The sequence below is a fragment of the Panthera tigris genome, chromosome D2, assembly GCF_018350195.1.
Source record: "Panthera tigris isolate Pti1 chromosome D2, P.tigris_Pti1_mat1.1, whole genome shotgun sequence".
In the NCBI taxonomy this organism is placed as follows: Eukaryota; Metazoa; Chordata; class Mammalia; order Carnivora; family Felidae; genus Panthera; species Panthera tigris.
Genome location: NC_056670.1, coordinates 67,495,061 through 67,512,679, shown reverse-complemented (window position 1 = coordinate 67,512,679; position 17,619 = coordinate 67,495,061). Strand labels below are relative to the sequence as shown.

At 34.8% G+C, this 17,619-nt stretch overlaps 1 protein-coding gene across 5 annotated transcripts in view; it reads right to left on the bottom strand.

Annotated features, from left to right (window-relative positions):
• SHOC2 (SHOC2 leucine rich repeat scaffold protein) overlaps positions 1-17,619 on the bottom strand; it is a 107,245-nt gene that overhangs the window by 15,554 nt on the left and 74,072 nt on the right. For all 5 annotated transcript variants that reach the window (XM_007087187.3, XM_042960984.1, XM_042960986.1 and 2 more), the window contains 2 exons: positions 13,614-13,751; positions 996-1,126 (listed from right to left, as the gene is read on the bottom strand). In XM_007087187.3, coding sequence (XP_007087249.1) covers positions 996-1,126; positions 13,614-13,751 — 269 coding nt within the window. The remainder of the gene's footprint in view (positions 1-995; positions 1,127-13,613; positions 13,752-17,619) is intronic.

Sequence of the window (17,619 nt, the reverse complement as noted above, 5' to 3'; positions counted from 1 at the left end):
AATCCAAAGCAGGCTCCAGGCTGTCAGCACAGGGTCCAATGCTGGGCTCAAAGTCACAAACCGTGAGATCATGACCTGAGGCAAAGTTGGGACACTTACCCGACTGAGCCACCCAGGCGCCCCCAAAATACCTTTATTTTAAATTCAAATACACACACACACACACACACACACACACACGCACACACACACACGGGAAAACTAGAAATAGTCTAAAAGGTCACTTATATCAAACATTTTTAATTCTTAGGAAAAAAAAGACTTTTTTGCAAAGCTCAATCAATTAAGCCCATAATTCCATTCTTTTATTTGTTAGAATACTACAATAAGGTATTATGCTTGAAAAACCATAAGCAAACATACAAGTTGTGGGTATGATAAAATAATATATAGCAAAAGAAGGAAAGACAAAAGAATATTGCATTCTGCCCAATAAATCTCTAAGCAAAATAAGTGAAAATATTTTTTCATAGAACAAAACCCAAATTAAAAATAATGTGTTAAAAAATAACAAATTTTGGTGACTGGCATATGCTAAATAGGCTTTAATATTATTGTATACGCAGGGTAATAATATGGGTCATGGAAGTGTTGTGGCTAATATTAATCTGATTAATAAATAGTATGTTCTATTCTATGTAGCTCATTCCTTTCTTGTATGATCTTTCTATAGGACTTCTTAAAATAACTGAACTGGGTGGGGTAGAGTTTTAAAACAACTAACCATACAACTTTTCCTTAATAGCATTTGCTGTCAATTCCAAAATGACACAAGCAAGATTTCTACGGGAAAGCAGCCACTGATCTCTCACTTTAGTTTCTCTCTTTTATACATAAAAAAAGAAAAAAATTAGTGTGTTCCTATAATCATACCTATTCTTTCTTCTTTGGAATATTTATCTTAGTGATGGCTAAATGTCTGTAGCATGCTCATTATTTAAACAATCTCAATAATCAAATTATTCACCCAGCTGTAAAGATTTACCACCTCTCACCTCTGGTAGAGCAGAAATGTTATTGTTCTCTAAATTCAGCTCTTCAAGGGCACTGCATTTTGCCAAGGATCTGGGTATTGCTGACAATCTGTTGTATCTCAGACCAAGACGACTTAAACTGGACAGGTTTCCTGTGAACACAAAAAAGAATTTTTTTTTTTTAAATCTGATGAACTTGTCACTCTCCCTGGCAGTAATATGAAATACCGTGAAGTACTATTTCAGCAGGATCCTTAATTCCTAGCACCAAGGAACTACACACTACCCTTTCAATTAGGATGAAACTGAAACCACTTTTGTGTCCACTTGTCTTAGAGAAATAATGAAATACACAGTCAAAGTCAATTTTAAAAATGAATTATTACAAACTATTGGCATACTTTAATAACAAATTGACCTATTTAGATATGGCCTAATTGAATGACAAAGTACTGTATGTTTTAAATTTATAATAATCATCCCATTTGTATATATGGGATCTTGATCCAACAAAGAACAATGGTTATATATAAAAATGTTCATGTAATTTTAAATAAATTTCCAAATTTCTAAAATGGCATTATTTAAAATACAAATGCACAATTATTCTGTGAGATTGGAAAGGTTCAGTATTTTTCATGAGTTTAAATACAAACGTTCCAAAATTTCTGAAGATCAACCTGATGGTAAAAATTTTCTGAATTTTTCTTTTAAATTCCTTTACATTAAAATTTTTTTAGAAAGTTAAAGTTATATTCTCTCTTAATAATCTAAGCATAACCAATTTAAGCACAAATTAGCTATAACTGAATACATTAAAAAGCAGAGTAGAAATATAGGCTAGTTTATTGGCAAGTTACATGTAAGCTTACATAGATGAATATGAGGATACCTGCCATCATAAAAAATTTAATCAAACTTGATTTCCCAAACAATATACACTAGAGAACAAGTTTATTTTTGATACCAGAAAGGGGGGAAAAAAAGGTAACAGTTGCAAGAATTTAGTTCAATGTAACTATTTGTCATGGCTGGTTAATTTCTTTTCTGACTTCACATTACAACTGCTGCTGTCACATTTTTAGATGGGCCAGGTTTAAATGTCAAATGTAGCCTCTAGTTTTAAATTGAACAGTATTACTAATGTTAAAAAAATTACAGCAGTAGATACCTCCTGTGCCACACTTAACTTTTTGGAGACCAATATTTTGATGTCTGTCAACTTCTACCAACTTTCTGAAGTCTTCCCATTTCTTTCTCTTTGCTTTGACCATTTCTCAGAAGGTTATTGGGTAACTTTCTTTCTGAGATGTAACATTACCACAGTACTTACAGAAAACACATAATTAGCTTTTAACACAAATTAAGCCCTGGAACGCCACGAGGGCGGTCACTACGCCTCATAATCCTATCTAGTCATCACTCATCTGCATCGTTCCCTCTTGCTGAAGAGATCAGTGATTAAAGTTGTAAAAAATGATTAAACAGAGCCAATTCTTATTCTTTACATCTCCAAGACAATAATTAGTCATTCATAAAGTATTCTGACAATACCATAAATCTAGCCAGCATTATATAATGCAGAAAAACTTAGCAAACATTTCAATTCCTGTAGGAATTGTAATTAGATCTATTCCAGAGGTATGTTATTTTCATTTACATTACTTTCTTCTGATAGTGTCTGGAAACTGGGCCAATAGTTTGCTGGTTCTGTTTAAGCAAGATTCCAATAGGCAGAAAACTGAATTCAAAAGCAACAATAAAAACTATCACTTAACAAAAACAAATCAATTTTGTCTTTAAAATGTTTTCTAAATTAACTAAGGATGCTTCACTAGAATCTTTCTAATGACATTCTGGTAAGACGTGTCAATTTTGGAGGGGGAAAAAAACAAGCTGAGGCTTGGAGGACTTTCCAAAGCCCCAGAGAATTTAGAGAATAGAAATAAGGGCAAGAATAATATTTACTATTGTTATTACTGTATTATGACATTGAATATGATACAAATGTTTCTTAAAAGTTGGGTTGGCAAAAATAAAATAAGCTGTTTTATGATGAAATGTTAATTATAGTCATATTTGTAGTGACAAAAATGGGGTCAACCTATTTACTCAAGAATACATGAAGAATTACTTAAACTGGAGACACCACAGTGTCAGACAAAACAAAGGATTTTACATGATCTATAGGACTCTGGGAAAGTTACTTAACTGAGACTATTTCCTCTTCCATAAAGTGGGGATAACACCAAATATTCCACAGCGTGGTTCTAAGGGTTAAACAATGTGCATAAGATATGTAGCACAATGAGTGATACATAACAGATGGTCAAAACATGATTTTATTCTATAGAACATGTCTATATTCTGCTATATCCTATACCTATTAAAATTATGTTACAAAAATTTTAAGATGTGACTTTATGATGTTAAGTGAAAAAAGGTAATAAAAATTATGCATTTTGTATGATCTCAACAATGTAAAAAACAAGTGGAAAAGAGTGGAAAGAAAATATCAAAACTAAAGTTATCTCTATGTGGTAGAATTACCAAAGGTTAAAATGTTTTTCTTTGAACTTGCCTTTTCCTAATTTTCTATAGCTTTGTCATTTATAATTTTTTTAAATGTTTTTATTTATTTTTGAAACAGAGAGAGACAGAGCATGAGCAGGGAAGGAGCAGAGAGGGAGACACAGAATCGGAAGCAGGCTCCAGGCTCCGAGCCATCAGCACAGAGCCCGATACGGGGCTCGAACTCACAGACTGTGAGATCATGGCCTGAGCCGAAGTCGGACGCTCACCCAGGCGCCCCTATAGCTTTGTCATTTAAAAACATTTTGATAAAGAAAAATCTGTAATTCTAAAGTATTTTAATTTTAAAATCTGCAAAAGCTTTTACCATTCTTTTTTTGAATGAGTATTTTACATTATGGAGAGGTTTTATACTAATGTAGAGGTAAGACATTTGGACACTTTACATTGTGAGGCTCATCTTCTGCATAAAGGGTAGATATGAGATAAACTGCAAAAACAGAGTGTGGTGGTTTGAATTCTTAGATAGACACCCTGATTAAAAAGAAAAAAGGCAAAAGATGATAAAATACCTAAGAAACAGCAGAAAGAACCATCTGAGGGTAATAAGCATGGACTTTAGCATAAGATATGGGAAGAGACTTACCAAAGCCACCAACTAGTTACTGGCAAAGCAAGAATCAAACTCAGAGGGCTCCTTATATCAAGTAATCATTCTTCAAGATCTCTACTGATTGTGCTCCAGTTTGCTTGTTATACCTCTTGACACAGAAGCAAAATATGTTCATTCTTACTCCCATGCTGTTGGTCCATGCTGTAGTGCTCGTGGAATACATTTTTATTCCATACGGAGTCCAACAGATTCATTCATTTACGAAGCTTTCCCTGGCCATTCCATCAAGATCTCATTGATTTTCCTGTACACTGGACTTATGGCTGCATACTGTTTTCACTATAAGATGGCATTTAATTATACTTGTTTTTATGTTGTCATTTCATAGATGAGTTACCTCCACCCAATAGACAAACCCCTTTAAGTAACAGACCTTACATACTTCTATCTCCCCACAGAGTATGCTTCAGTGCTAAGCACACAGCAGGCCTTCACTCATACTATCTTTTTTTCTTTAATGTTTATTTATTTATTTTGAGAGAGAGAGAGAGAGAGAGAGAGAGAGAGAGAGCGCGCGCGCGTGAGCGAGCGTGCACAGAACCCGAAGTAGGGGATGATCTAAAAAACCATGAGATCATGACCTGAACCGAAATTAAAAGCCTGATGCTTAACGGGCAGATGCTTAACTGACTAAGCCACCCAAGTGCCCCTATTCTGATTCTGAAAGTGAGAAATTCAAAAGTTATTTTGCTTTTGGACGATAAATTTTAGGAATCTGCTTCTATTTATTGGGCTTTTAAGTTGATAAGCATTTAGAATTTGGTTACCGTAACTAATCTTTTGTTATTAGAGAAAGCTTCTAGGTCTTGATCAGAATTAAAAATGTTTAAAATATTGTATTTCTGTACTATTCTACTCTTAACAGTGATTGAATGAAGCATGTCAACTGATGGAACAAAATTATGGAGTCTTTGCACTTTACTCTTCAGGCAGATTTCAAAGACTCCTTGGCAAATGCTTCAGCCTTTTATTAAATGAAACAGGTTTCTTCCACAGGCAAAGCAGTGGTATGAAGGACAGAAAGGGATGGTCTGTCTTACTTCCATTTTTTTCCCTAAGGTTGACTGCCTTTTTTACCTTTAACTTCATATAGCAAATTAAACTTTTACTATAACATTTTGAAGCTCTTTAAAATCAGATGTTATCACTGTGTGTAGAAAAATTTCCACCTTGACCAGCCTTGTAGCTATAGTGGCCAGAGGGCATGGGAGAGGCAAAGAATAAAATATTCCTTCCTTCCTTCCCTCCCTATTTTAAAATGAGAACCAAAGAAAAGCATCTCATATAATTTTAAGATTTTACATTTTGCTCCCTAATAGAGAGAGGAGGACAAATAGTAAAATGTTTTAGTTTCTACAGTATTAAAAAGTATGAATGGGGGTGCCTGGGTGGCTCAGTCAGTTAAGTGTCTGACTCTTGATTTCAGCTCACGTCATTATCTCAGGATTCCAGAGATCAAGCCCCAATTCGGGCTCCTGCTGAGCATGGAGCCTGTTTGGGATTCTCTCTCCCTCTGTTTCTGCCCTTCCCCACTCATGTGCTTTCTCTTTCTCTCTCAAATAAATAAAAATAAAAATAAAAATAAAAATAAAAAAAGTTAGAACAGGTTTCTTTAAAAATTATAAAATGAGGGGAGCCTGCGTGGCTCAGTGGATTAAGCATCTGACTTCAGCTCAGGTCATGATCTCACGGTTCAGGAGTTTGAGCTCTCCCATCCGGCTCACTGATAACAACTCAGAGCCTGGAGCCTGCTTCAGATTCTGTGTGTGTGTCTCTCTCTGCCCCTCCTCCCCTGCTTGCACTCTGTCTCTGTCTTTCTCAAAAATAAATACGATCTTGTATCTCCCTCTCTTTCTGCCCCTCTTGTGCTTGTGCTCTCTCAAACATTAAAAAAATTTACAAAATGAAAATGATGTAGTCAAAATGCCACATGACATTATCTAATACAGAAATTAGTGGTTATTTAAGCAAAAATAGTACCTCCAACTTTCTTGAACTTTTTCTTTTTCCTTTTTTGTGGGGTAGAAGAAGTTGAACTTCCAAAACTGTAATCTGTAAGAATATGCTATTCTGATGAACAGCTCACATTTGTGAAGCCCTTACCACTTTACTGAGAGCATGGCATGTTCAGAGTCATCCACATTTTGCCAAAATCCATTACTCTCAAAAAAAAGAAGGGTGAAATATCAAAACTCTCTTGTGCCAGAAAAAAAACCTGGACGTCAGAAATCTGATATTTACTGTGATTCACCCGCTGCAGTGGTTTCAACTCTAACCTCTTTCAGTAAGCAGGTTTTACCACAAACTAAACCACAGCCTAGAAATCAAGCCATAGCTTGCTTTAATGTTGAGCCATTGTGACTAAGAAATAAAATCAATGTTGCTGAGCTTCTGTGTATAAATGTAGGCTGATCACTGCCAATCACTGGCATTTAGCTTTAAGTGCTTAACTTTAAATGTAAGTTGTTCTGTGCTCTGCTCTGACAGCTTGCTTTCTTATGCTGTCAGATTTTTAAATTACAGCAACATCAAATGGCTATGAATTAAAATTGGATGCTTTTAACTTCAGCAAATATAATCAGCACCTTTAGGTTAATTCAGTATAACTTTTGAGTAAATTTCTTACTCAAATGATCTTAATCTTATTTTAACAAAGTCTCAAAAAAAAAAACAAATCAGAAAAGACACACAGTTTTAATGATTAAATAATGTCAAAGGTTTTTTTTTTCCAGAAATGGTGAACTAAGAAACTAAAATCAAACTGAAAAGCAAGCAATATAAAGAATTCTTAAATGAAAACCTAAAAGAATGCCACAATTAAAAAGAAAACTAGTAAAGCTGCAATATGAATTTGCACTGCAATTACCTAAAACGTAATTATTAAAACTCTACTTGTTGCTATAACCATAATTACTGTAACATTTCTTCAGAGCCCAGTGCAACAAAAGATCTCTGAATTGTTCTGTGCTCCAGCCTCCAAGGCCAGGTCTTGTTGCAGATTTCTTTCTTTATCTCATTTGAGAAGAAATAGAAAATAAAACATTTTTTCCAATTTCAGACCTTTCACCACTATCCACCGCTGGTTTCAGAAAATCACCAGAGTTATCTCAGAAGGCTTTAACAAAACAAAATGGCTGCTGTAATGAAGTTTAATTATTTTTAGTCATAACTGACTCTTGAATGGGAAAATATTTACATGAAAAAGAATATACTTTTTACTCAGCAGGGCAGACTAACGGTTAAATCAGAGAGACTGTAAATATGTTTTTAAGTCCTCTCTCACTTAACTGCAACCAGCTGTCCCCTCCCCACTTCCTTCTGTCTCTTCTTCACAGAACAAGGTGTAAATGGCAGTGACTACCGCCAACCAGTGATAACTACTCTAGGAGGGTCCATGTTAATTAAAGAAAGGGGTAAAAACATCTTGGTCTACTTGTAAGAAAAAAAAGGCAAGGAAATAAAGTGATTTTTAGAAAACTGACTGTCAGGTGACAATTAAAAGATCTCATTTCAATTGTGAATTAGGGCAAGTTTCTCTGGTCCAGAAAAAAGAGAGAAGAGCAGCTGCTCAGGACTCAAATCAACTGTGCAGGACAGGTGTTCATTTTTGTTGGTTTGTTTTTCATTTTAAGTTATACTTTTCAAGAAGCAGACTAGGAAAAAAAAGGAAAAGTATCAGAAGAACCATATTCCAGTTAGTTTGCTACTAAATGTTTTGGGGTGAATTTCTCTTCTCCAATAAACAAGAGGAAGAATCTCAAAGGTCAATTAAGACTGTTGAGATTTATAACAGACCAAGACCCAAATGTTCAAATTTCTCACCAAATCTCAACCTTCTGCTATACAAAATACTGGGGATGAGAGGGATGGAAAAGGCAAAGTAATTATTTTAATAATAATAAATGACAGTATTACAGGGGCACCTGAGTGGCTCAGTTGATTGTCTGACCCTCGATTACAGCTCAGGTCATAATCTCATGGTTTGTGAGTATGGGCCCCACATAGGACTCTGTGCTGAGAGCATAGGACCCTGCTTGGGATTCTCATTCTCTCTCTCTCTCTCCTTCCCATTCTTGGGCGCTCTGTCTCTGTCTCTCTCAAAATAATAAACTTAAAAAAATGACAATATTATAAAAAATTATAATAAACATTACTTATTCACTTTGCCATTATTTGGATTAACAGTTATAAATACTCCGTTTGCTGAAAACTATCAAAGCATATAAAAATAAATAAAATATTAAATTTTTTCTTATTGTCGGGGCACCTGGGTGGCTCAGTTGGTTAAGTGGCCAACTTCAGCTCAGGTCATGACCTTGCGGTTCAGGAGTTTAAGCCCCATATTGGGCTCTGTGCTGACGGCTCAGAGCCTGGAGCCTGCTTTGGACTCTGTGTCTCCTTCTCTCTGCCCCTCCCCTGCTCATTCTCTGTCTCTCTCTCTCTTTCTTAAAAATACACATTAAAAAAATTTTTAATAAAATTTTTCTTATTGTTAATATTTCAGTTCTCATTGATTTCCAATACATACTTGTAACCTGATCACATAGAATATGCTAGAAGCGAGGCATTTGTGTTATTCTGAGATGATATCTTAACCACAACAGATTAATAATGAAGTCAAATGTTTTCATATTAATAAACATACTTAAAATATAGTAATTCTGATAGAAGAAGAGATACATACAATTAAGAAATCCAGGAGAAAGGCGGCTACATGGAGAAGTCACTCTTTGTCAGAGGAAGTAAATCCAAGACACCCTGACCCTAGTCCTAGTAAATGGAAGATTTTATCATCCACTACCACCTATACTTCCTCTTTTTGCCCGGGCTGTTCATTTTTGTACTTTAATTTCATCCCCCTTTGATTGTTATTTAACATAACAGAGATATAGACACATGCATAAAATATTAAACAAAACATTGTTGGACTATTTAAGAGTAAGAACAGGGCTGATTGAGGAACAAACCCTATATATATCCATTTGATCAGCTGAAAGAGTAGAGGAAATTATGTGGGTATTTAAGAGAAAGATCATAAGCAGAGACACCAAGAAGTATAAATAAAGGCCCCTACACTAGAACTTGCCTGATAACGCTTAAGGACCAATAAAGTGTTAGCATCTATAATATCCTAAGAAATATACAGTGACTAAGCATCAGTGAGAGGGATATGAGTATTAATACCAGTTCAAGCATCTTTAATTTTGGTTTCCCTAGCTGATTTGCAATAAATAACCTTTATTTTTCTTTCTACAACTGAGCAAGACTTTAATTTTATAAAAGAAGTTGCTTTTTTAAAGTGCTTTTATATAACATTCCACTGAAAACTGATCATGTTAAGATTATGCATTATTCTTTCTTTTTTCCTTTACTGTTGCCATTAGTTGGCTGTTTAGAACAAGCAAACTTACAGACCTATCTTTCAATGTAGGAATATACAATCTATGTAAATAGGTCTACATAACCCAAGAAAACTATAATAAGTATATAAACTACATAAAACTATCAAAATTAAACCTATGTGTTGAGTTGGCTCAGAGTATCCCAGGTAAATGGACCATGAAAGATCAACACTAAAAAATTATAATAGAGTTCTTAAATATACTAGAGTTCTTGAATTTCAGAAATGAAGAAAAGTACTCTGCATGGCCAGGCAAAAAGATTAAGTCACTTGCAATGGGGAAAAAATTGAACTGGCCTCATACTTTTGTACATTCAATGCCAGAAGACAGTAGAACTCTCTCTTAGTTTTACAAAGATTCTTAAAGTAAACAAAGCTGGACCCAATGATTTTGATATCCATCCAAACTGTTCAAATATAAAGATTACAAACAGAGATGCCTGGGTGGCTGAATCAGTTAACTGTCTGACTCTCAGTTTTGGTTTAGGTCATGATCTCATGGTTCGTTGAGTTCAAGCCCTGCATCAGGCTCTGTGTTGACAGCACAGAGCTTGCTTGGGATTCTCTCTTTCTCTCTCAAAATAAATTAATTAATTAAAAAAAAATAAAGGCTACAAACATTCTATAACTAGGGAACGGTTATTTATGAACTGTTTCTAAGAAAACACTACAAGACTGACTTAAGCCAACCAAGAGATGACTGGGACAACTATGGCAACACAACTGTCAATGAACATGAAGATGAAAAAGAACCAGAGATCAGTCAGCACAAGATATACCATGAATGTCCCAACAGTGTAACACAAATTAGGAGGAAATAAGGACAAAAAGGACAGGTAGTAGAATAAATTTACTGATTGCCTCATCTATGTCACTCCACTCAGTAAACACAGAACACATATTCAGCTGCACATGGAAGACTTATCACATACTGAGCCATAAAAGAAGTCTCAATAAATTTAAATGATTCAGGTCACAAGTTATGTTTTCAATCACAACAGAATTACATTAGAAATCATGAACAGAAAACCCCTTGGACAATTGTCAGATACTGGGAACTAAATAACGCACTTCTAAATAAATCACAGATCACAGAAGAAACGAAAAAGTAAATTAGAAGGTATTTTGAACAAAACCAAAGAGAAAAACACAATATATCAGGATTTGGGGAATGGTACTAAAGCAGTACATAAGGAGAAATTTATAGCACTAGATACATGTATGAGAAGAAATCTTCAAAGTAACAGCATACAACACAAATTAAATATGTCAGTATGTAGTACAAACTCTACCTCACATCAATGACATCAAGCTTCCACTATAAGAAACCCAAAAAGAATAAAACTCATAGCAGATAATAAAGGCCAAAGTGGAAATCAATGAAATAAAAGTCAAAGAAACAGAGAAAATCAATAAAATTTAGAGATAATCAATATAATTGATACAATCTAATCAAACAGGAAAAGAGAAGATCTAAGTTACTACTAAGTTACTGATATCAGGAATGAGAGTATAGATTCTACAATACTACCATATTATTATTAATAAGGGAGTATTATAAACAATTTTATGCCTATTAAATGTGACAACTTAAATGAAATGAACCTATTCCTTGAAAGACATAAATGATTATGTTTGCTCAAGAATAAAGTGATAACCTAAACAGCTCTCTTTTAAGGAAACAAATTGTTTTTAAAAGCATTCCTACAAAGAAACATCTGGACCCAGGTGGCTTCACTGATGAATCTTACCACAGCTTAAAGGAAGAAATAATGATAATTTTATACAAACTGTTCCCAAAACTGAAGAGTAGAAAACACTTCCATACTTACTATATGTAACCAGCATTACCCTAAAACTGAAACTAGACAAAGACAAGTTTTAGAACATTATATGTGACTAGAAGGTATATTCAAAGCAATTACGTAAATCTAATTTTTAAAACTACCAGAATGTATCTTTTTTCACTATGTCTTCTTGGTAAGCAATGTCAATCATATTAGCTGGGTTTTTGTCAAGTTCAGGGCAAGATTATAAAAGTGTATTTTATTAGTTTCTTCATTGTATTACTTATATTCTCTTTCTAGAACTCCTAGTCTTGTCTCCTGAGACTCTTTTTCAATTATTTTGTATCTATTTCAAATATTTTGTATCTTCTTTTTGTTCCAGATTCTAAGGGACTTCTTCCACTGATCCTACACCATCGCTCTTTTGGTCTTTGGATGTGTTCATTATATTATACAGTATTTCCTTTAAAGTTAAACTTTATATGGCAAGGATATTTCTAAGCAAAGTATTCTTTGTTTCTTTTTTATATCAGCCTGATCATGTTCTATAGATGTAATACAGATCTTTTCTCTTTTTCCTCAAGGGCCATTTTTCTTTGTTTATTTTGGCCATTTCAATAGATTTTATAGAGAAAAGGAAGAAAGAATTGCATTCAGTCTCTATTGAACCAGAAATTGGGATTCTTTTATTTACACAGGAAATCTGGTAAAATTACTATGAATATTAGTAGAGCAATTCACTATATGCTGTACATCATCTTGCCTTTCAGAGATGAATCTAATGCAGTTAACTAGACTGCATCCAAAGACTAGACTGCATCCAAACACATCCAAAGACTAACTAGAACACTTAGTCTTACAAATAACAATGTGATATAAAGAACTCTGGACCAAGAATCACAAAGATACAGGTTCTAATGGCTAGCTGTTACATCCTAAAGAAGTCTCAGACTGCTTTCCCGTGAAGAAATAGTAGTCCTGTAACCTAGAACAATTTAATATAACTTATTTAAAAATTTTTTAATGACTGCTTCTGTTTCAAGTAACAGTAGACTAGGTAATTCAGACAAACCCTTCCACTGAAAAAAATTTAAAACTCTTCCAAAACAAAAGTCACAGAGCTAACAAGATAATGACTAATAACCAGGGCAGAAATCAGGTGGGAACCCAAAGAAATAAGCAAAATAATGGAGAAAATTTTGTCCTAAGAGTGCTTCTCTAACTAGAAGATTCAGCTAATTGGGCATGTTTCTGCCAAGAGTCAAAATCTACAGCCAGCCAAGGGTGGAGAGTCCAGAAATCAATGTCAACAGCTAAGGGCTGTACCTTAGCACTAAGAGTAAACCGAAGTAAAACAGCCCTCCAATTAGTCTACACGGTACTTTTGAATGACGAGGGACCAGAAAAATCTCAAACCTTAGAACACAGAAGCATTCAAGTGGTCCCTTAGGTACCTGACAGAAACAAACGAAAATCTTTCTGGAGAAAGATATCACCATCATAGGCCTCTTATGATTTAGTAACAGAACCACATAAATATTCATTATAGAAATTATAAAAATTAAGTACAGGTATAAGTTTCCTAAATAAACATTATAGTATCCTTATAACAAACTAATAACTAAAAAGGTGTCCAAACTTTTTAAAATTTCTTTTACTGGTTTGTACAACTATATGGGCATTTAGAAAGATAAACATGACTCTATAAATATAAAACATATCACAACAAGCACTTCCAACTTTTGGAGGCTGTGGCTAGGTCTTTGAAACACATTTTCTACGTCAAGACATCTCTTATCTTAGTCCCTTCAATAGCAGAGATGAACAAACTTTAAGCTATGTTGGCCAAGATTTTAAAAACTGAACAGTAGTGGTTTTATTTTTCAGTGTGGTTTGCTTTAGCAAAGGGACCACACCCTATATAATAGCATGCAACATTCTGAAATAAGCAAAAACAAAAAATGCACTCATTCTGCAATTTAAGCAGTTATAAAATATATATTCAATATCCAATATTCAACATTCTTTTTTATAGTCTAATTGAACTCCTTTCCTAAAACCTAATTATTTTCTTCACCAAGAAATGGAAATAAAAACCACTTTTAAAATACTCTCTTTTAGAAGTTTTACTACTTTAATGGTAATTTTAATCTTTTAACTTTTCTTATAGAAATGGATCAAAAATAGTCTTTTTAATGTCCAAGTAGTTACAAATGACTATCAGTATCTTCTCTCTCCATTCATACCTATAGTATCTGGGAGGTCTAGCAGTTCATTGTGCTGCAAGTCAAGGTTGGTTATCTGTGTGCAGTTTCCAATCTCCTTTGGGAGGTGTTCAAGTTGATTGTGAGCTACATCCAGCGTAATGAGGTTACATAATTCACCTGTAAAATTGACCAACATAAAAATTTAACAAGAATTATTAATGAATATATTAAATAAAACTGAAAGAAAACTTCATGTTTTTTATCATAATTATACTTTCTGAAAAGGTAACAAACACAAGATCTGAAACTGTTAGAAAATGACAGCTTACAAATATTAAATCATTATGTTGTACACCTGGAACTACTGTAATGTTATCTGCCAATTATACCTCAATAATGATAAAAAAGAGAAAATGACATCTAATAAAGTTAAAATGTTGATTATAAATGACTACCAATCAATATAAATAACCACCAATATTATACACATAGATTCAAGTAACCAATTCAACCACATTTATGTTTGTAAATTCCATACTTTAAATAGAGCTCACCAATTTTTTTTTAATCATTTTTTTTTAATTTTTTTTTCAACGTTTTTTATTTATTTTTGGGACAGAGAGAGACAGAGCATGAACGGGGGAGGGGCAGAGAGAGAGAGGGAGACACAGAATCGGAAACAGGCTCCAGGCTCCGAGCCATCAGCCCAGAGCCCGAACGCGGGGCTCGAACTCACGGACCGCGAGATCGTGACCTGACTGAAGTCGGACGCTTAACCGACTGCGCCACCCAGGCGCCCCTAGAGCTCACCAATTTTTTAACCAAATTCAACACAAAATATCAAATTCATCTTGAGTTCAATTTGACGGTCAGGTCACCTTCTATCTCAAAACATATATGCTTTCAAATAGGCATACATTCTGATGTCACAGAAATGTACAAAGTGAGGGGCACCTGAGTGGCTCAGTCAGTTAAACGTTGGACTTCGGCTCAGGTTGTGACCTCTTGTAGTTTGTGAATTCGAGCCCCATGTCAGGCTCTGTACTGACAGCTCAGAGCCCGGAGGCTGCTTCAGATTCTATGTCTCCCTCTCTCTCTGCTCCTCCCCTGTTCACACTCTGTCTCTCTCCCGAAAATAAACAAATATTAAAAAACAAAAAAAAATGAACAAAATGAGATTTATAAACTGACTCTAGATTTAAGAGTACTGCAAAAGGTTAGAAAATAAGGTATATTTTTCCTCATTCTGGTTGAAAGGGCTATACTGGCAATTTAAATTATTCTTAGTGTTATTCTGCAACAAAGAATGTTGCACATTTGAACATAAAGTTTTTGAACAGCTACATTGGTTCCCTCATGATTTCCCTTTTGTTCTAAAAGCAGAAGCTGGAAATACTGAAAAAGTAAGATGAGCAAATAAAGTGCATAGAACTCTGAAAATTGGGTCTGGGATTATTAAGCCACATTGTTATAAATACAGGCAACAAAAGAGAAAATGGATAAACTGAATTTCATCAAAATTAAAAACATATGTTCCATTAAAGGATACTATCGAGAGTGAAAAGGCAACCCACAAAATGGGAGAAAATATCTGCAAATCATGTTATCTGCTAAAGGATTAATATCTAGAACATATAAAGCACTCTTACAACTCAACAACAACAAAAACCCCGATTCATAAATGGTCAAAGAACTTTAATAGACATTTGTCCAAAAAAATCTACAAATGGCCACTAAATATACGAATATGCTCAATATCACTACTCACTAAAAAAAAAAATCAAATCAAAGGTACAGTGAGATACCACCTCACATCCATTAGAATGGCTATAATTGAGGGGCACCTGGGTGGCTCAGTCGGTTAAGTGTCCGACTTCGGCTCAGGTCACGATCTCATGGCTTGTGAGTTCAAGCCTCGCGTCGGGCTGTGCTGACAGCTTGGAACCTGGAGCTTGCTTCAGATTCTGTGTCTCCCTCTCTCTCTGCCCCTACCCTGCTCACACTCTGTCTCTCTCTCTCAAAAATAAACATTAAAAACATAATAAATAAATAAATAAATAAATAAATAAATAAATAAATAAATAAATAAATAGAATGGCTATAATCAAAAAACAGAAAATAACAAATGTTGGCAAGGAGATGGAGAAACTGGACCCTTGTGCTTTACCACTCAGGTTTCTCAGGATGAAGACAGAAGAAAAATCCCCTCCTGTTCTTACCCAAGCACTGTATAATCAAATTGTAGAAAATCCAAGACACAAAGAAAATTTTGGAAGAAGCTACAGGATAAAAGCACCTTACTTTTAGAGGAACAAGGGTAAGAACTGTACTAGACTTCTCTTCAGAATACCACTTAAGCAAAAAAAAAAGAAAGAAAGAAAGAAAGAAAGAAAGAAAGAAAGAAAGAAAGAAAGAAAGAAATGAAATACTTAGTCTTGAAAGAAAAAAACCATCAACCTAAAAGTCTGTATCCAGTGAAAGTATCCTTCAAAAGTAAAAGAGAAATTGGGGCGCCTGGGTGGCTCAGTCGGTTAAGCGGCCGACTTCGGCTCGGGTCATGATCTCGCGGTCAGTGAGTTCAAGCCCCGCATCAGGCTCTGTGCTGACAGCTCAGAGCCTGGAGCCTGTTTCGGATTCTGTGTCTCCCTCTCTCTGACCCTCCCCTGTTCATGCTCTGTCTCTCTCTGTCTCAAAAATAAATAAACGTTAAAAAAAAAAAAAAAGTAAAAGAGAAATAAAGACTTTGTCAAACAAAAATTGACGAAGTTTGTCGCCAGTAGACCTGTCTTGCAAGAAATACTAAAAGAAGTTCTTCAAAAAGAAGAAAATTATATAGGATGGTAATTTGGATCTATATGAAAGAAGAGCATGACCTAACAGATAACAGGCTTGTTCAAAGTAATAATAGCAACAATATATTAGATGATTGCAGATTAAGGATAAATGAAACAAATGACAGCAGTGTTATAAGGGACAGAAGGGAGGAATTGGGCTATATTCTGTTTTAAGGTAACCACACTACCCATGAAGTGGTATAGTGTTATTTGAAAGTTGACTAATATTAGCTGTAAATTCATACTGCAGACTCTAGGACAAAACACTCACTCTTACATCTAAAAATTAAAAGAAGTATAAACAATACACTAAGAAGAGAGAAAATGGAGTAATATAAAATCCTCAGTTAAGACCAAATAATGTAAAAGATGATGAAAGAACAAGTTCAGCTAATAGAAAACAGTTACCAATATAGTTTATATTAATCCAATAGAACCAGTAAACATTTTATATGTAATAAATATACCAAATAAAAGAGACTGTCAGAGGGGCTCAGTCGGTTAAGCATCTGACTCTTGATTTCGACTCCTGTCACGATCTCACAGTTTGGGTTTCTGAGATGGAGTCCCTCTTCAGGCTCTGGGGTGACAGTGTGGAGCCTGCTTGGGATTCTCTCAGCTCCTCTACTGCTCATGTGCGCATGCACTCTCTTTTTCAAAATAAACAAACATTAAAAAAAAACAAAAAACCCAGGGGCACCTGGGTAGCTCAGTTAAGTGTTCGTCCAACTTCAGCTCAGGACATGATCTCAGGGTCCACGAGTTCAAGCCCTGCGTCGGGCTCTGTGCTGACAGCTCAGAGCCTGGAGCCTGCTTCAGATTCTGGGTTTCCCTTTCTCTCTGCCCCTCCCCCACTCGTTCTCTCTCTCTCTCTCTCTCTCTCTCTCTCTCTCTCTCTCTCTCTCTCTCTCTCTCAAAAACAAAAACATTAAAAAAAACATTAAAAAAACCCCAACTGCATGTTGTCTTCAAAAAAGCCACTTTAAATACAGACACCGGTAGATTAAAAGTAATGGGATAGAGAAATACAAAGTTAATGTTAATCAAACGAAAGCTGGAGTAGCTACAATAAATTCAGACAAAGTTGACTTCAAAGTAAGGAAAATTATCAGGGATATAGAAAGCATTACATAATGGCAAATGGAGCAACTCTCCAAAACATAATCCTTAAAGTGTACATACCTGCTTATCTCCTCTATATCTAGTATTTT